General features: G+C 42.6%; 1 protein-coding gene across 1 annotated transcript; it reads left to right on the top strand.

The window, feature by feature from the left end:
• Window positions 1–515: 515 nt before the first annotated feature.
• Window positions 516–14,844, top strand: T265_04500 (hypothetical protein; the record flags this gene model as incomplete). Its single annotated transcript, XM_009169255.1, has 8 exons — window positions 516–623; window positions 3,313–3,413; window positions 5,682–5,796; window positions 5,861–5,966; window positions 6,015–6,057; window positions 8,357–8,482; window positions 12,878–13,048; window positions 14,682–14,844. The coding sequence occupies 8 exons, from the start codon at window positions 516–518 to the stop codon at window positions 14,842–14,844; spliced, it is 933 nt and encodes a 310-aa protein (XP_009167519.1).
• Between the last annotated feature and the right edge of the window lie 6,053 nt (window positions 14,845–20,897).

The raw sequence follows: 20,897 nt of genomic DNA, 5'->3' as shown, positions 1-20,897 counted from the left end.
CAGATAAGGAACTCGTAGAAGAAGCATGAAGTTCCGATTCAAATAGATAAATTTGCTTTAATTGACGGTCGAACCAAAGAATCAAATTAACCGGTCGATGCACGGGTACCAGCCTTTACAGTGGAGATAGTAGGGCGGGGTAACCTACTAGTCCACCCCGAGGTCAGAGTACAGCGCAACGCAGATTGCGAACGGAAGGGTTGAAAATAAGGAAACAAAATCGTTGAAGGATGGCCAAGCAAATCCAAGGGAGGCAAACCACAACGCAGCGCATATCACAGACGGACCAATGAACTCACAAGGGCGCCATCCCACAATTTTTTCGGCTGTGGCACCCTTTCGGTGTACCAGAAGGTGACACGAGGGCTTGGATACTGCCAGGTTGCCCAAACTTAGACAAGGGAATTCAAGAGGCAGATGTCGGGTCCGAATCACGAACATTCTGGTCAGCAAATTGGTGCACTAACCACTTTGACTGTCTCGCTCATCCCACAACTGGTCAATAGAATTAAGAGATGACAGATACTCCTCAAATTCTGTATAAACGCACGCGGGTAGGAATGAAGTACCCGCCCAACTGTGCACTGATGAAGTCTCCGCGTTTAGTGACGAAAACTTTTCAAGTTAACTGCCAAGCTTGGTGAATAGACCAGGAGCTGTCTGATCAAAAACAAATAAGTACACACAATCTACCAATATTTATACATTGAATGTTTCATTAAAACAGTGCTTTCTGTTAATTTTGTTCCTTTGATGTCATTTGCTTTTGATGTCCCTTCCGTTCAACGGTCAAACACACACATTATGACATGTACATACGTACAGCATTTAATAAATGTCCTCACAGAGCTGAGTAAGTAGACAATGAAGTTACTTAATTAAACTATCAGGACAGAAAAACAGGATACTTCATTTGGAAGGACAAACAATGCAGACAACACAGGGAAAGCTAGTCTTCAACAGCATGCGTAGTGAAATCACACTCTCCCCTGGCTGACTTGTATAGTGATATTTCGTGCAAGCATTCGATAGATGAGGTGATTTCTTCATACAGATGTGGAGCGACAAGGTAGAAGTCATTATATTTACGAGTAGGGTAAAACGAGGGTTTGTATTATCTAACTGAATGACCAAACTCCCACCCACATCCAGCAGAAGAGGAATACACTTTTAACTTGACGTTTCTCCCAGTGTATGGATACGAAAAGAGTTACGACCATGCAACAAATGTATCGTGGATTTCCTTCATCTTATTTAGACGTCCACGAGTCTGAGAGTGACTTACGAAAGTTTTAAGGTGTCTTTCGTACTCTTCATTGCTTGGTCTGGACATTTACGGTGGATCAACTAACCAAGAAGTTTTATCAGTGGGTTTGCCAGGCATGTCCTGAGAGGATTCGTCCGTTTATGAAACCACCCGGGTTTTCTCCGTCAATTCACTTCACTTCTCACTTTTACATCTCTTACTCTGGAAACAAAGCCCTTGAGCTGGATTTTTGAGATGTCCATGGTGCAAATCATTGGATGAGAGTGCCCAATATCCTTGAATCATATGTAAGTGGCTTTGTTAAAAAGCTTTATCGGAGTGATTTTACTTTCTTTCGGCCCTATGCTCCTCGCAGTTTGCATACAAAAAAGCAATGGTCGCTCTATCGCGTTTTGACTACCAGGAGATGCACTGCGTTTTTCAGACAATTCATACTTAGTTGATATCGGAGTGATTTCACTTTCTTTCGGCCCTATGCTCCTCGCATTTAACATACAAAAAAGCAGTGGTCGCTCTATTGCGTTTTGACTACCAGGAGACACTGCGTTTTTCAGACAGTTCGTACTTGGTTGACTCTCATCACAGCTTTGTTAGCACATATTGTTTTGTTTTAAGTCTTCATACCACCTCGATAGACGTCAAAATAACAATAATCTGTTTGCATTTGTCGAGTCTGGAAGGCCGGCCGCTCGTCCGTCTGTAGTAGTGAGGGAACGTCATTCATTCGGTTCACTCAACACTGAATGATGGCTCACAGATTCCGGTTGATTGAGAAATTAGCACACTGGACCAGATATCAAAGTGACAACACAAGAAAAACGGTGAATAAACACCCAACTGCAGTCGTCATACACCCCAACAGGAAAGGATAGTCCGATGAAGTTGTTTACACTGTCTTCTTTTGTAACTCTAAAGTAAACTTCCGGGCCCGTCTGCGTTGGATATTCTCGTGTTACTGACCAGTACAAAATAAACATGGGTCTACTGGTCCCCAGTGTAAATCCATCCAACTAAAATATTGTAAGTCTGTTAACTGGCATACTTTGGAAATTCGCAGGTCTATAGATACTTCGTAAGCTAAATCAGGGTGGCATTCTGCGATGTTCGTTAAAATAAACGTAACAATCAATTAATCGAAAAATTTTCTGTAGAGGGCACCGTCTAGGAAAACGACAAGCATTCAAGATAACGTTGTTTTTTCAGATAAGTCAGTATGTCAGATAGTGGTAGTGTTATTCTGTACAATCAAAATTAACTTGCTAATCCATAAGTAGTTAGTTAACCGCAGCAGATAAACGGAATCTGAGTGCCGGGAAAACCAGACTCACGGATCTTTCTAGCCATAAATGAATTCAGTGCAGTTTTTATATTTAGCCTCGTGGTGACAGGCAAACTTTATCCGGAAAGCACTCCATTCACTAACCGCCTTTACTGGTGAAGTTATCAAAAGGAGTAAATGCAGTCTGGTGCCTCCACAGAGCTTCGGTCAATGTACCTTCCTAGAAGAATATCAGGTGCTTTAAAAGTTACCGACAGATCCTCTTCAAGCATACAATAAAGGTGTGATCGTACGCCCAAAACTTCAGGAACACGAGCGCCATTATTATAATTGAGGCTAATCTGACGGTTTAACAGGGTTCGAACAGCTGACTTGCTAAATGACATTTCAGACGGTAATTTTTGGATAACGCATTCTCCAACGGGTTCGGCTTAAGGTGCGATTTTTGATCTAGCCAACTGTCGACTAATTTTAACGGTTATCCAACAGCGCATATTACTGATGAACCCTGTGAGTAAAATCGGGCTTCGGTTTCAAGCATACTCCCGCATCTAGTCGGCGGTTGAACTGGAGATTATTGAAATGTTCCCATGTGTCCATTCACTGACCCCAAATGTTTAAACAACGCTTGGGAAAGCTCAGGAATACTTCTTAGGTTAGATTTCTTGAACTCTATGTAAACGGCTTTGTCAATTCCGCCCCCGATTGCCTATAACCTCACAGTTTGCGTTCAAGCCCGTCCTACCCTTTACTCACAGATTGTTAGGAAGCATCCGTCCAGTTGGTCATGGATACGCGTCGGGTCCATGACCTTCCCGGTATCTCCGGCTATCCGGCTTCTGAGATGATTCATGCCTCCGAGCGAAGGTATTCATGTGTTATCGCGCGCGCATACATTGAGTCAACACCACGCTTCCCGTGAGCCTCAGTTTGTGTGATTTTTCAGGGGGTGTCTCATCCCCCCAAGCTCAAGGCTCAATTAAATTGACGACACGGAAATTGTCCAGACAGGAAACTTTTCAACAAATACATTCATTTGCACATCAACTTAGTTTTCATGGGATACTCACTGAAAACTCAGCTGAATATGTCGCTTATTACGTTCTTCTTCAGCTTTATACCTGATTGTTTTTGTCAGGAAGGTTATACTCATGCTACCAATAGGATAATCAAACCATCAAAAATAGACATTTTGGGTACGAGACAAACCTTGCTGATTTTGTTTAAGCTAATTGGGATTCAGCAACTCATTGTAGTCTAAACGCTCGGGTTAGGTAATTCAGGAGTATAGAAGGGTGATTTTTTTCCCTTGTGTCGTGATGTTCCTGATGTTTCTGCAATTGTAGGATTTAACACCCAGACCGCTACAGTCTCAAATTAACAAAAGACAACTCTCTGGTAAACTGGAAATGACAAATTGATTATCCAGGTTCCGATCACCATAGTGATAACTTAGCTGTCGAAAAGATCTCAGAAACCCTATGGGTGTTGTGTTACATCTAGACAATAAAGTATTGTGATATCTCGAATATCGTACCAAATGAAACACAGGATGGCCTGTTGCAACAAATTCGGCTGACACTCACCAGCATAAACGAGGGACTAGTTGAGTCTTCTGTCAAAACCGAATTCGTGTGCAAATGAGAGTAGCTATTGACTTCTGTCAACAGGTTTCACCGCAGTTCATCGAAACAAATATCACCTTTTCGTCCAACTGTGAACTAGTGGGTCCAGCTAAGTCTGTTGGTCATCTGGATGACAGAATGATCCAATTCATCACTACCTCTTACCTCCTATCGGAAGGCTAAGAAATTACGCGCGTGTGCCAAGGAGGCATTCTTACTATGGAGAAGTGAATGGTTTTAGCGAAATGCACTCAGTTGCAAACAAATTCGGTTTTGTGAGAGACTCACCTGGAACCCAGCTGAATCTCTGGTTTGTGATGTTTCCGGTGAATGATTTATTAGTTACGGTGTACACCCAGGTGGTCAGATTTAAGAACTCTTTACTACAGGAAAAGTCATTTTATAGATAGCATAACTCATTTTATTGTTATTGTTTTTTCACCTGCATTATCCCTACGAAGAGCTGTTCAAGCACCGGCTGTAAAAATCTTCAAATATCACCCTGTTCGCCTTAGTTTTCGAACAAACGATTGAAATTTCCTCAGGTTCACCTCCACTAATGGGAACACAGAGCCGAAAAATCCCCAACCATGAAAGACATGAAAAGAGCTGATACCGCTTGCGACTGGAATGAAAAACGAGATGATGGAGAACTTTGATGAACATCTGTGCAACCTTCTCACGCACAACTAGCATGGACAATTCATGGACTGATACGTCTATGTAAAAAGCGCACACGTCGGCGGTCAAACCTATTCGTTTAGAACAGTCAATATTTGACACAATGTGTGTTCGGAGACAAAGGAATTGGAACTGTCATCTGTCATGTGTTCCCATGTTTATTCGTTAAGCCAAGCCTCAGGTGTACAAATAATATTGACAGGTTTATACCGGCCTGGAGACACGTCGTCAAAAATTATACCATTGGTAAAATTTGGACAAATTGAACCTTTTTGGAGTCTTTTTTCAATTAACAGAGAACCGATCCACTGCAAATTTAAAGTACTTGAAACTTTTTCAGTGTGTATTCCTCTCAAACTTACATTCTACAGTTTGCACTGCACTCGTCCGGTGTGGAATAGAACATAACAGTCGATGAGCACATGGTACTACAACGTGTCTAGACATACGTGACTACAGATCAAGATGTTAGTTCAATTGTAACAAGCAGTTCAGTTGTCAGTGCTTCATCTTGGATGTCGTTGTTCTGGCAATACAGGCTATGAGGCAGAAAATTCAAACAGTTTTCAGGAGCCAGACAAGATGAATGACAAAGAAAGGTTGAGTTATTCAGTGACCAGAAGAAAAGTTTCGAAAATGTCTATAGTTAAACTGGCCTATTCTATTCGCAAACGCCATTTCGATTTCAACTAGTAAACCCTAGTTTTGCCTGGTTCAAGAAGCTAAAGTACCCCAAAAGAGTAACTGATGAATTCCTCGAGCTTCCATCGACTTTATGTACTACTTGAAACCAAATTGCACGAAACTAGCGAAATACACTCATTTGCAGACTAATTTGGTTTTGCGAGAGACTCACCTGGAACCGAGCTGAATCTCTCGTTTGTGATGTTCCCAGGCGACTGAATGTGCTGCACCAGACGGCCCCTTGTTTCAGTCGCTTCGATGTTAGAAACCTAGTAGTGCATTACAAATATATATATATATATCGCGATATCTCGAATATCGTAGCGACTGAAAAATGAGGCGACCTGGTGCAGCACATCCAGTCGCCTGGTAACATCACAAAGGAGAGATTCAGCTGGGTTCCAGGCGAGTCTCTTGCGAAACCAAATTAGTTTGTGAAGGAGTGTATTTCGCTAGTAACTGGTGAAATTTGTTTCAGGGAGCATTCAGCTGCGGAATGGACCATTTCAGTTCACACTGGAGTACTTGCCGAGGAGGAAATCGCATGTTGAAGCAAGCAAACTAATACACTTTTTCTGAAAATCCCGATCTTATTCGTTTGTAGTAATTACAATGTATCTGGTGGTCCAAAAAGTGATTTTCTTGAATCTACCTCTAATTTCCCTTCGTTAAAACCTCACTGATTTTTCAACTAACGGCTTGGATTGACCGTGCTTCCCTGGATGCACTAATTGATATGGAATGTGCAATGCGTGTAAAAGCCAAGAGCTTACCCATGAGCAATCTAAAAAATACTTACTTTGGCAACGTAGTAGATAACCGAATCAAATATGATTGTCATCTTTCCGATTGTTGGTCATTGGGTTCTCGACAGATGTGTTCCACACACAAAATGAAGTCTTTCCGGTCAATCATAACCAAAACAACGATCGTACAGTGGTCATTTTTAGGTTTCTACTTGACCCCATAAAAATTTCAAGAAACTGAAAGTCCTCGCATTTGCTCTGTTTGTGGGTGCGTGTTAATTGCATTGCTGATCCTTTGCTCTTGACCGAACGCTTAAGAGTTCAAACTATTAGCCGCATAGAGAGTGGACATCCTCGCAGGGCACAGCTCCTGGTATGGAGGCCTCAATAGAGCTCACCATGCACTCATAAACCCACAAGCAAGTTAGTGTAAGTACTGGGTAGTGATCACAAACGTATTTGGTATGCGCTATGAGCTCATATAGGCGGGAACATTGACGGATTGACAAAGTCAAAAGCAGCCTTGAATTCAATGGAACCTTGTACATACGGATCGTCTGTACAAATGGCGTCGTGACGGAGTCAATTCATCCTATACCTAGTCGAAATCCCGCTTGATGTTCATGAGTGTGTGCCACCGTAAGACAGCGAAGAATCAGTGATGTTATAAGCTCTGTTATAAGCTTACACTCCTGTATGTAATGCACTGCGAGTACTTTTTTTGAAAATGATTACTATTGTCGACTCGCCACCTATCTGGGACGGTCTCTTTCTCTCAGATGGAGGATAATAGGCTAGACAGGTACCGCCTACCATCTTTAAGCAGTGGATGTGGAAGGTCGTCGGGACCAGCACCGCGATGAGATATTCACTGCGATATTTATGAGGCTGAAGTGGGTTCCCTGTTCACAGTCTACAACGTTCTTAATGAAAGACTGACAGTTCGGATTGAAAATAGCAGGCGGCCGGTTGTAAAAGGGTATCCACATCGTCATAGAAACAGTTCTTGGCAGATTCAAAGCTACAATTCGTCAGGGCGTAGGCAGATATAATAGAAGGGAGCGACGAACCTAACTTTCTTGAGATTCTCTCACAGACGCTGGCAAACAAACAACACAGACGTGACTATCAGCGGGTATCTAATAAACTAGAGTTAGCCATGCTAAATGGCTCAACACAATACATACACCGATACATCCAGTTGCAGCAGCCTTCGTGACATCAGATGTGTGCAGCCGTTACCCAAAATAAAACCGGAGACAGTCGGTTCAGTGGTATTACTGCTTCCTGTTTTTTTGTTTCTGAGAGAAAGGATATGTCGATACAGCGTACGAGCAGGAGCCACTTGTTGTCCTGCTTGCTTCAATATGCGAAAATTAAAGGGTGCCTTCGAATTTCGAAAACAGACTGAATTATTTTTCGGGTTGTTAGTTTAGCCGGGCGCATGGAACCCGCAGACTAGTGTGATGCATGGCGAACAAAGCGGTCAGTCCTAGCGCCAGGACCTGCGCAGGAAGCATTCAAATTAGGGTGGAGTAGGGTAGAATGGAGAATGCGTGAAAGTTTAAGAGGCAGCTGTATGTTTTCCCTTACCCGCCCTGTTGTATGTAACAAGTTAATCAACCAGGTCGATGGCACCACACGACGACCAATGTAGCATGAGCGTATTCTTATTTACAGTTATCATGATTTTACGTAGGCTGAGGTACTGCCAAGGCGCTTAGCTTCAGACAGAAGGACGGTTGGTGTCCTCGATCGAAGACTTTTGCTCAAAAGCATTACCGCAGGGCACCGGGTGGGTGCTGGCGGACTAGTACAAGCTTTGTAAGGAACAAGTCGCCTTGCCTGTTTGAACCCCCGGCCTGGAAAACCAAGAGACCGTGCTCATCAGAATTCTACCCACTGACCAACCTGGTACCATTAACCCTGAGAAAGTCAAGATGCAACCTCACAGTATATTTCTGTGTCAGACAGGTACACAAACCTCCGCACCGCTGGAATTATCAGTTTCTCTGCAGCACTCACCATCGTTAGACTGAATGTGCCTTCCAATAATGCTGCGTCACTCATATAGGAAATCAGATTGCACTTTTCCCTGTGGTGCTACCCTTAAGGAAGAGTATTTTATATCAAGACAATTGATGTTGCCAGTCAACGAGAAAATGGTCACACTATACAAGGTAGTCCAGAGTGAAGACAGGTGAGTGGGAACCAGCCTCCGGATTAGCATTATGTCGGACAGCTAACACCAAACGGTTCAAAACAGCTGACTTAGCAGAACAGGATCGGTGTGACGGGCGGTGAACAGCGCCGTCTAAGTCTGACATTCGCAGTTGAACGGCGGCAATTCTCTTATTCACTGGCACTTCTTTGTTGGTAACCAGCGTTCAGATGAGGGCGTGGAAGTAGCTCAGGTATACCAACCGACAACTGATGCAAGCGAACTGTTTGCTGTACCCATTTGTTCCGCTTTATCACTGGATGCCTCTGCGTCCAACCAGCGGTAGATTGTCACAATACCTGGGATAATGGCTGTATCTGTTCCTTTTTTTACGGACAAGTATATCTGATTTGTTTGGCTGATCGTGGTGTTCCAACTCACACTGACATTCTACTCTCATTCCAAAAGGTGTGAAGCTGAAAGTTCTTCCGTGATTTTTTGATTACTAACGTAGCACTTTTGAGCTCCCCTTAAAGCAAAACTAATAGTTCGCCTGGATTCAATTTCTCAAAACTCATGTGATGAGTTCGCCAGGCGTAGCTAAACTATTGTATCATTTTGCGTTTAATGCAGATAATCTGTCATAGAATTTGGAGCTTTTTTCAATGGACATACAATCATCTGGATATACAGAAGATGCCTACGAAAAAATGTAACATATGAATTTCGATCTTGGAGCAGATTCACTGAGTAGATGGGTCAGACACGTCTACACACTAACATGATAGATAAAGCCACAAACTTCCAGATGAATATCAATTGTCATACACAGTCTCTCGGAATTAAGGTCGGAACCAGAAAATTGCTCACCAAAATGATACATGTGCGTACTTTCTGCGAATAGACTCCGTAGAAATCAAGCTGAACTGGACAGACAGAGATGACTCACGAAAAGCTACATCCCGCCTCATCAGGCGCTCAGCATTAATCTTTGAGTGCTTGCTGTTCTCTGGTGACTTATTTACGCACCCATCCGGTAATTAGACTGGGATGGATGACTTGCACGTTAGTGTTAGAACAGTGTGGATTCTATCTATCTGGCCAGTATATACACAAAGCAATTAAGAACGCCCAACGCAGCGTATTGAAAGCTGTGGGATAATGAGATATTGTGACACTCTCCCCTGTTTGGGTAACCATGCCGTGGATGTAGTTAGTGTAACCAAAGTCATGAGTTGTGGATAACAGACAACTTGCCAGTCCCTGAAGTATTGGCAAGGTGGTTGACTTTTGAATGCGTAGCTTCCTGTAAAAACTGATATCTTGCCTATAGAGTTGACAATATCTGTGCACATAAGTTTCGCTGTTATTCAGTATTGTAGCAATCCGATGCACAGTTTATCAGAATAGTGAATAGGCCACATCTTTCCTAACACTGGAGTTTTCTACAGAGTGTATGTGACTTGCGATTTTAACCTCTCTCTTTCGGGCTAGTTTTAAAAAAAGCCTTCGTCATTGTTACTGGTGAAGCCTCATTTCGGTAGGTGCACCGATTTGTCTTTTCGAATGTTGACGAAAACCTTGCAACTACATTACCAAGCATGGCGAACATATCACCCACCACGTGGTCCGCAGTCAAGATCATATCTTCGTTCTGATGAACAAATCAACAAGGTCGTTTAGGGATTTGGGACGTGACTGTAATCAGTCCTGGATGTTTATTAGTTGATCGTTTTGCCTAGCACAGACTTTTTGGGTTTTGCTTGCGTTTTCTTCCGTCTGCTAATAAGCTCGGCTACAAAACCTTTTGTACTATGACAAGAGCTGTTTTAGTGGGGTCAAACCACGACTGTAATCAGTCCTGGATGTTTATTAGTTGATCGTTTTGCCTAGCACAGACTTTTTGGGTTTTGCTTGCGTTTTCTTCCGTCTGCTAATAAGCTCGGCTACAAAACCTTTTGTACTATGACAAGAGCTGTTTTAGTGGGGGTCAAACCACAGCATGAATCGCACATCATACCATTTAGGGGGTGATCACTTAGCGAAAATTCAACCTTACAACGAGCAAAATACAAAGTAACAAGGAGTGTTGTGAAAGTCTTTCTTGAGTAAAGGGGTGCCATAAATGGTTGGGTTGGGTGGCACTGAGTAGTATAGAGCACAGAGGCTCTAAAATGGTTTCTCGCCATACACCCACCACATTCAATATATCGTGACAGTTTATTCGTACCTCCCAGCTTTATCCACCTGGTTCGTGAGAAAACCACTTACAAGTATTGCGCACAAATAGTGCGTTGCTATTCTGACTTCATTTAAGTTTTGCAAATGCAATCCAGAAGAAAAAACAAAACCTAGTTAGAATAATGAATTTAAGTATGACTTCACGTAGTGGGAGACAATGTGTTGTTTCTACTTGTCTAATCTGAAAGAGGATTGAAGTGTGTGTGGTCCATGAAATCGCAGGCGCACTACGTTTCTTGGCTTAACTCTGCAATCGAATCCCGTGTTGAGGTTTATCAACTCGGGGTCTCCTATGCTGCGTGCAATCTGTGTGAGTAATTTTGATAAGTAATAATGCTCACCAAGACGACAAAGAAGTGGATTCTAGCTTTTTCCATGACTGCCCTATGCATGTCAAAGTGGTCACCCCAAAAACACACGATGCTATGTTACACGGGTGGACTAAGTGACAAAGGACTTACTGGTACCGAACGTAGCGGGAATGGCTTTGAAACTAACTGCAATAGGTACGCCAGATAACATAAATAACAGCAAAATCATTAGTGCGTTAGGCTTTTCAGAACAACCATCGGTAGAGTGGGGAAAATGACAGCGTGGAACAATCAACTCCAGCTGTTAGAGGGGAACAGTGGCCTGTCCGCTTCAGACAGACTTGAGTACGAAAGTTTTTATTCAGCAGGTTGATCGTCCAGCAGATCTACCTAACTCATCATTTGACTTTTCGTTATAGTATCGACAATCCCTCTCCGCGTTTGGCTGAGACGTGACGTTGGACAAGCTTTACGGCCGATTGATTTGAACGGCAGATATACATGGTCAGGACTGAAAGCGGGATTGTACCTTTCATACACAAAAATAATGTATACGATCCCGAGACAACCGTAGTCGGATGATAGGTAAAATTATTTTGAAATATGCACGAAAGGAAATATTTTATTCCCTCAGCGTTCTACATCCTTACCCGAATAGTTTGATGGTAAGGGCCTCAGAGAGTTAAACACTCTTCCGGGTGACAGCACCTCTTTCACCAAGATAGGAACGAAGCTACAATCTTGTAAGGACAAGTGTCAGGAGATCCTAAATTCTGGTGAACCGAGACGATAGTGAGCTTCCTAGCGGTTACTGTCTTCATCAATGGGAACCTATATTATTCTTGGTTCACAAAATCTCCTTCCTTGGGGATGAGTTCCGGTTGAGAACCACTACTCTAAAACATTCCCAGCTCTATCGAAAATCCCTAGCTTTAATTCACTCCGGTATATTTTAGAAGTGAACAGAATATGATTTAGACACACTGGTGATATATTAATCACGCAACTTTGATACTAAAGACACGGGGATCCCGAAAACTCAAACGGTATGAGCGATATTTTCCCCGGTAGGATAGAGTAGTCTGGCGGGGAAGAATTGAGGGCTTGGTTGTCTGGTCAACAGTTGCAGGCCGTTTAAGACCAAAAATCACATCACACTGCCTGGCTTTGAGCTGGAAATTGGTTCGTTTTGCACTAATTACAATGGTATAGTAATTCGCTTATATCATTATGACTTTCTGTGGTTGTAGCGAGGCGATGGAGTTCGCACTACTCATTTTGAACAACAATTGCAAAATTTGTCCTAGTCAACTGGGAAACTTGCCGCATTCACGTATGTTTGTAGTTTAGTCACTGATTTCTGTCACTCGCGCATAAATCCTACACACCAGAGTTCTGTCTACATGCTCACACGGTTAATCGTCAGACAGGTTTGTGGATGCAAGTGCTGTTTTCTGACCTGACGGTACTCTTAAGAATGCGCAGTCTGATATAAGTTGGCCAGAATTCCGGCAGCAAGTGAACAAGTAAAATAAGCTAACCTCTGTCACAAGGGGTACGCCACTCATCTAGAAAAGCATGGTGTGGCATTGCCTAAATAGGGGTTGAGGTGCCTGTTCTGACGGGCAGCTTCTCAGCGTGACGTTGACAGTTCAGTTAATTGATCCATATTGAAAAATCCACAGTCGTTTTGTGGTGTCCTCGTTTTGACGTTCTACATATGATGTACAGGTTAACATACCGGTAAAACTGAATGAAAATACCGTTTCACAGGTTAATTTGCACTGCAAAGATGTCGCATTTTTATGACGCTTTCTAACGATGTGGTTGACTAATTTATCTGTGATGTGGATCCGCAATATCCGCAGGATCCTCCATTCAGATGTTTATTTGAAAAAAAACTGCTAGAAAAACCGAACTGGCTGACAGAAGATGACTCTTCATCCGTTTTCCACGATCCGAATGGAATCGGTACAAATGATGCTTTTGAACTGGATGGTACTTATCACGACAGAAGAGAGATTGCAAACTACTTCTTGAGGATGACTCGCAGGTTAATAAAGTGCCTCGGGGTTATAGGAAATTAGTTGGACCATTCCATTCAAAGGTCGAGCTGTTACTAATTAATAGCCAGATCAGACCTATAGTTTAACCGAAATTTTGATGTGTAAATTTGGATCATCGTAAATGACACCAGTAAATCACCACGGGGATGCGTGAGTAGCCCCAGAAGCTATTGTGATCACGAGTATCTCCAGCTTATTTCAATGAGACTTACAATCGATTTCAGTTAACTCAAAGCTACGGCTCACAAGCACGGAAACAAAAACCGAGATTTCGTCCTGTCAGTGAAGGCAATCAATGCTGAAAAGCCGAAAAGCACTGTACAACTGTTTTATCCGTACTGGAAAGCATCGACACTGTACCTCTTACGAAGCCCAGAAAAGTTCGAACCCTTGAGGCCAGTGGTTAAACTCGTAACGGTTTGGCCTCGAGCGGCTGAACAGCAGTGTGCTTAGCTCCCATCGAACTGACTACCTCATTGTTGATATCACGATGTGGAATTTTCAAACAGCTTCAAAAGGTTGGGACTCACGGTCAGTCAGTTCCCTCACCCCGATGAACTAAATGATCACACTGGTTAGCACTTAGGTGTTTAGCTGTTACAAAGCCGACAGTGCTTCGCCCGTACTATCACGGTCACCTATGCAGCAAGAGCCCACCAAAATTATAAATGTATGGGTAGCCATCAATTGGGTTGCACAAATGATGTTCCCAATTAATATCAAAATGTGAGGAGTATGGGGCTGAAACAGGGCATCTTCTCCCTATCACAACATGTACTATTGATTCTTCGCCAGCTGTATTTTTGTTTTTCTATTCGAAACAGTATTACTGAGGTCCAAAAGGTCTACATCAGCCACATTGTATGAGTGCAACTTTTCTAACGCCATCATCAAGTGTCATCAACTGAAACCACAGGAGCCCGGTTCTTGATGGTATCTTGTTCTTTGTTGCTTCCCCTATCCGTTCGGTTGTTAATACACTAAACAGATTGAGACTTGCATCAATGTCAAAAGTAGAATTGAACTGCAAAGACACATGTGCCTGAATCATCAGTGTCCTCCTCCAAATTGACCCTCAAACTCTTGAGCAAAGAGTTCTAAGCTGATTACAACGTAGGCATGAAACCTTTTGCCAAGTGACATTCATCAACTGGAGGTAAAGACAATTCCAAGTTGATCGTGAATCCTGAAATGCTCAACCCCCATAACGAGAGTGTCCGGATTCGGCTGGTTTGTGCTTGCGGGGAAATGTATGCTATGCATGAGTCCGGTGCCCACACTTCGTTCAGCTTCCCGAACAACACTACCAGAAGAGGTTGTCCGCAATTGCACTCCAGTTACCAGAAACGCCTTCGTCCGGTGGCTGTGTAAAGGACGTGCGGTTGGGTGACAGATGTTCCAAACTAAAGTTCAAAAAGTTCCCACGATTTTGTGTGTTGTTGCAGTATCCCGAGCGATGAGGTGTTCTCCTTACCTAACCAACTGTCCACCAGTCTCGAAACAAGGCTCGAGTCATCTAGCAAATCTTAAAGTGGTAGTAATTCACGTGCCACTGAGAGAGGTTGGTACCAGGGGACCTGTTTCGGTTCGGCGGTAATGTATATATCGTGATATCTCGAGGATCGTATCGACTGAAACATGTGGCCGCCTGATTCAGCATATTCAGTTGCTTGAAAACGTCATAAACGAGAGATTTAGGTGGGTACCAGGTGAGTCTCACGCAAAACCAAATTTGTTTGAAATGATTTTGTGCATTTTGGTTTCAAGTAGACCAAAAGTTTGACAAAAACTTGGAGATCGCGCCTTCCTCATGAGCCTCAAGAAGGGCGAAACCGGTCGCGGGCTGTAGAAGAATTTTCAGCAATCTTAAGAGTAGTGTATTACGTCCATAACTGACTTTAGGTTACAAAATGAATACAGCATCGGTGGCGAATAAGCTTAGATTAGGCCCTGTAACAGAGATCATGTGGGTTTAGTGCATTATGTCCTGTTTGGTGTCCTGTTTGCTGTCCATCCACATTTATTTAAGGCTACCAATTGTGCTAAATACAAGCTTTCTTTTCAACTTCATGATGACTATATGATAGAAAGGGACACAAATCAATCTGAGTATAGCGTCTTCCGGATGACAGATTTGTAGACAGTAATGGCAATGTTCCTCTCTATTCTCAGGATATGTTTTTGAAAAAAGAGTGCCAGAAGTTTGCTAGATGCGCTTTGAACTTCGAGAATGGGGAGAAAATAACTTGACTCCATATAACAAACCATCCGCTCGGGAGTGTTGACAAGTGAGTGTGTGATGCAGTGACCTCTAATCGAAAGACACACCAATAATAGCTATTACCACTGTACCCAGCGATTTCAGCTATTTTAAGTGAAGTACAAGCAGAAATTTAAGAAAGAGTAAGTGTCACGAATTTGTGTTCCAGTTTACTTAAAAAGGGAAACAATCTACTGGAATCTCTGTCCAAACTGAACAATCCAGGTTACGCCATTTAAGAAAGAGTAAGTGTCACGAATTTGCGTTCCAGTTCACTTAAAAAAGGAAATGATCTACTGGAATCTCTGTCCACACTGAACAATCCAGGTTACGCTTTGCACAGTCTTTAGTTGCCAATTTGGGTTAGAATTTCCAGCTCAGAATACTTCTTCTGGGTCTAGATGAGATTTACTTTGGCCTTTCCAAAGCTGTTTTAACAAACCAAAGATGAACGATATATGAGGAGGACGCCCAGCGGAGATCGAATCCAGATTGAATTATATTGTGGTGCTTCAGGACCTAAGAAGCTGGGGTACACGCAGGGATCTAATGGCCAATCGGAAACTTGACTGCATGTGACCACCTAGATCTCATGGCAACCTTCATATGGAAGTCACGCAGATTTGCACGCCTTTGCATTTCAGCTAACCCGAATTTAGTGTTTCAGTTAACCTAGTTCGGTTGTGTGTTTTAGGTGTGAAGACCACAGAAAGCATTAACGGAATGCATGTCTGAAGAAACTGATCCATTTGAGTAGCATTCCCAAGTTCCCTACTTATTTGTAGATTTGACGGGCAAACAAAAAACTATACGTGCTTTTAACCCCATCCAGGTAGAGAGATAGAGTACGAGAACTTACAAAAAGTGTCTAGTGAGTGTGGATAGACTTTGGTCCGCAAAGTGTGCTGAAAACTTACTGTATGTTGAAGACAATGGTTTCAGCATGGTAGGAGTAAAGACAGACTGGCACACTCACGGGTGACTGTTTTCATCATGGAAATGAATACTTGTGGGGGTTCGGTTACTATAGTGCCTCATTTGTGAGGAGAATTTGACTAGACCAAAACGCAACACAAATCTCAAAGTGGCCAACCAATTTAAGTGCCAAAAAGCTTTCAAACAACCATTGACCTTGTGTAGATTAACTACGCTTTAGAAACAAAATAAACACTAGCATAAGTGGAGGAATCACACAACGCCCAACCAGGCGCTTACGATCTCTTCTCGCATGGGAATGATGTGCCTGCAAGCTAATTACCAAGCTCCGCCAACGGGTCAGTTTCATCATGCAAGCTAATTCGTGGAGGGACGCAAATGTAGACCCAGTTGTCATATCTGCTTCCTGAGCACAGTGCGAGACACATTAACCGGAGTACACCTGTAGCGACTAACTCTGTTTCGGTGCCTAAAGAATTATCCATGTGTGCCTGTCACTGAAACCCACATATAAATTAAGAAAGCTTCATCGAATTTCTCCACTTCTTAGCGAAATTTCAGGGACTACGAACTGGTTGTTATAGAGAATCTGTTTTCCCGAGGGTTGTAACGCCATCGTCGCTTCACAATATAACGTATACACTTGGAGTGCTCGTAACACACACTTAAAATGACTGTGCACACAAATGCATGTTGACTTTCGATACCAGATTATACAGACAAATAGATGGAATAGTCAAGGACAGTCCTTCAGGTTCGCCTTGTTCAGACATATTTATGGTCGCTGTGGAAAACAAAGCAGACAATCACATCACATTGTGGACTGTGATAATCATCATCATGTTGATGACTCATTTCTCAGATGGGCAGACAATATCCGTACAAAATGGATAATCTAACACCTGAACACAGTGCATCCCATTGTGAAATTAGTGACAAAGACTGAGGACGACGACAAACTCATTTGCTAATTAGACTGGTGTTAACCAGAGATGTAATTGAATACCCTTGTTGAATTACACTTGCTGCAAAAGGACCGCTCCGTGTCCTGGTTTACACGATATTTAATATGCTGAAGTATATTTTCTAGGGATAACAAACTTATCAAGTTGTCGAATAGTTTTCATGAATAACAGACTTAGGTTCATGGATGTGAGGATTACCAGAGACTCATAAAGTTTTGTATTCACCACATAAAATCGCCAATTTAAAAACGTGTATGTATACCATAACGTGTAGAAGCACACCGGTGCGTTCCTAACTCATTAGAGTGCACCACAAAAGCTCCTTGTGTGGCTGAGAAAGTGGGAGTGAAGTTATACAGGAGTAACACTAAACATTCATCGTGCTACTCAGATTCACCAGTTCAAAAGTGATTCAATCAACCCGAAGATTAGGTGATTTGTAGCGAGCTAAAAGTATCACTGTTTTATGAGGAATGCTGCTTTTTCACGATTAATTCTTAAATGTGGCCCTTAAATCCAAGAGGACAGCTCCAAAGACATCTTTGAAGGCGAAAAACGTTTAAGTACCATGTGAAATTTTGACCAATTTTTTCACTGTCACCACATAATGTAATGGTCTGCGTTGGGATAGGTCTTTCAGATAACCTGACTTTTATAAGCGTTACTATTCCATCTACACTGGTTAGGTAGGATTCTGAATCATACTGAAGCGTAACTTCATTCACAAAGGCACAGAAAAGTGAACCAAGAGTTTCTTGAGTGAACAAAACCGACAGACTTTCGCAAGAGATACTCCGTCATGTGTATTGGTTTGGTATTAAAGTTTAGTGCTCCAAATGTCCTAGTGTTTGGTGAAGATCCATATAGAACATTGTTTTATCGTATTTTCGTTACTGACTGAACCGCGTGTTCCAAAGATCTTATTGAGACAGTCCAAGAACACGAGGATTAGCTAGAATTGAACATACTTGTTATGGACGAAATTCAGCAGCGAATTCTCCATACATTCAAAGCTCTGGACATTCTTGTCAGTCAGCTACTTAACTGTTCTGTTTTCGCAGCAAAGCGAAACATTCAAGTGAGAAATATTGAGGCACTCAATATTGCAAAATATTTACCCTGGGTTTTCAGGGGGGTGAACTGGGGAAAAATGTCAGTTTCGGGTCGCAAATTATTTGGAATTATCCGTCCATTGGTTATTCCAGCAGACGTGGAAATGTGCGCTGCAAATCCAAACACATCCTGATAACTTGTACCGTGATTCTTTCAGATACGATTGAAAGAACCGAAGGAAACATTTGAGTGTGCTATTCTGCGGTGAAATTTGGACCTGATCTTGGGTAATCTCCATGGGTCACATTCTTAGCAGGGAGAAAAAAAAATGATGTGTTGAGGTGGTTCTGAGCAAAACTCCGAACTGAAATCTCTTGTTAAAGAACAGTCAGTCAGCATATATTGTGCCAAAATATATGAAAATCTACACTAGGACTTCATAGCCAGTTCACAGACGATTGCCGCTCATTTTCTGAACCACATTCATCTAATTACTCTTTAAGTTTCTGCGATCGGAACACTGTGGATTCTGGAGTCCACTTTGAATTGAAAATATTTCACCAGAAGAAATCATCTGGCAATTGTTAATCCTAGTTGCGCGCTAATTACACGCTGTCAAATTCAATGGCTATTTAGTGGCTGTTGTCTAGTGTCGTAGCAACTAGAATTGCGAGAAGAGGAAAGCTGAAACCAGAACTCAGCACTCTCTGTCTCGGTTATATTGTCATGTCTATCAACAACGAAAATGAGACACTATCGAGTTCCAACCAAATATGGTTTCCTATTAATGAACAAGCTTATCTAATGGAATATCTTAATGATCAAACCGAACCATTTGATATCGGTTCGGAATTGCTTTGATCGTGGTCCCCCAAGAAGACAAAATATGACACTGTTGAAATAGCATCTCCTCTATGGATATCAGCTGGCAGTTCCACTACGTTTTTGCTGGCCTTGCATCGAAATTTCAGCAATTACTGTCCCTTTGTTGATTTTACTTCTTTTCGGGATCTAGTTGTTGAGCCGATACCCGGAAAACTTCTGAAGTAGGTCAACACAGATTGTTCCCTTCACGCAATCGAGGTCGAAGCATGACCTGATTGCCTTCTGGGGTTACGGCCAACAAGAGCGAGGCTTGGTTCAAAATGGAGCTCGTCCTGGGCACGTGTTGCGTGGTTAGAAAACGGTAAACTAAAGTCGAATATGGAGGTCCGCTTCATAAAAAGTCCATCGAAAAGTGACTGTAAAGTTTGCCAAGGTTAAGTAAACGAAACAGTCCATTGGGTGAACTTGCTGTAGAACTTACTTTTCGCTGAAATGATTTTTCACAGGCAGGGCATTTTTGCTGAATGTCAATGTACGACAGTCGTCTTGCGAAGGATTCTAACCCCGTCGCTGCCGGAAGTACGACCGATTGCGTCGGAACCAGCGCAGCCCATGAAGAAACGGGACGTACTGTGTTGCTGCAACAGCAAAGTTGCGGAATTGTTTGCCTTTATGCTTGGGCCAATAGCTACACTTTTCCACAGCAGTCTGAACCACAAGTTCACTGTTAGGTTCATCTTAGTGGATGGAGGAATCAGTGAAAAAATAGGGGGGAAGGGGTGAAAACCTGAGGCCTATCGAAAGCAGTGGAAAGACACCAAGGTTGAGCACAACAGACGTATCACCTTAAGAATGGATATATTACGGGTCGCTATACATACGGCCTCTGTTGGCATGAACGATAAAGTCGGAAGAACCTATACATCAATCAGAAATCAGGAATCTGTGGTACAGTGACATCATTGGCGCATTATCACTACGGCCAGTGGTGATCAATATATGGTGGACATGAGGGGAGAATTTTTAAGGTAGATCGAGCCATTGGTCGTGTGAATCAGCAGTCATAGTTGTTCGGTGGAGCATCAGTCAAGTGGCTGAGTAATATACATCCAAGAGGAACCTAATTGAAAGTGAAGCATTTTGAAATCGTTCACAACAAATTGACCTTAGATGATTAGACACAACCTGGAAATAAGTGGCATTGTTGGAGACGGTCGTGTGAATCAGCAGTCATAGTTGTTCTGTGGAGCATCAGTCAAGTGGCTGAGTTGGAGAAAATGATCGAATCATAGTCGAATGACTGTCAATCAGACAGTGATCGGGAATCAAACTCAGCAACAATCGCTCCGCTGAAGACGATGCAGGCAAATACTCATTCATCATTACGACCAGGATCCGTATCTTTCTGTTGATCGTGAGATTGAATCATGCGACTATCTTCAGAGGTGCTTTATGGTTAATGTGCAGAATCAGAATGAAACTTGGCAGTGGATTAGAATAGAACTGAGAAGAGAATAATGAAGAAAATGGCCACTTTTCTGTGTCGCTAAAGTTAAGCCTGAAGACCTACATGTTTTAGAAAGAGTGGCATGGGATTACAGAAGCCTGTGGTGTACCAAGGACCTTCCGTCAGTCTCATTCGCGACGGTAGCGTTGACATGATGCTGGGTAGTGAAGGGCGGAAAAAGACGAATAAGCGCTAGGTCAGGTAGTAGCACCGACCACACGAACCGGGAGATTGCGGTATCCAGCTCAGTCTTTGAGTAGTATGCGTCAGATGACGTGTATGCTAAATGT

Source organism: Opisthorchis viverrini, assembly GCF_000715545.1.
Source record: "Opisthorchis viverrini unplaced genomic scaffold opera_v5_74, whole genome shotgun sequence".
Lineage (NCBI taxonomy): Eukaryota > Metazoa > Platyhelminthes > Trematoda > Opisthorchiida > Opisthorchiidae > Opisthorchis > Opisthorchis viverrini.
This window is presented reverse-complemented; position numbering and strand designations above follow the sequence as displayed.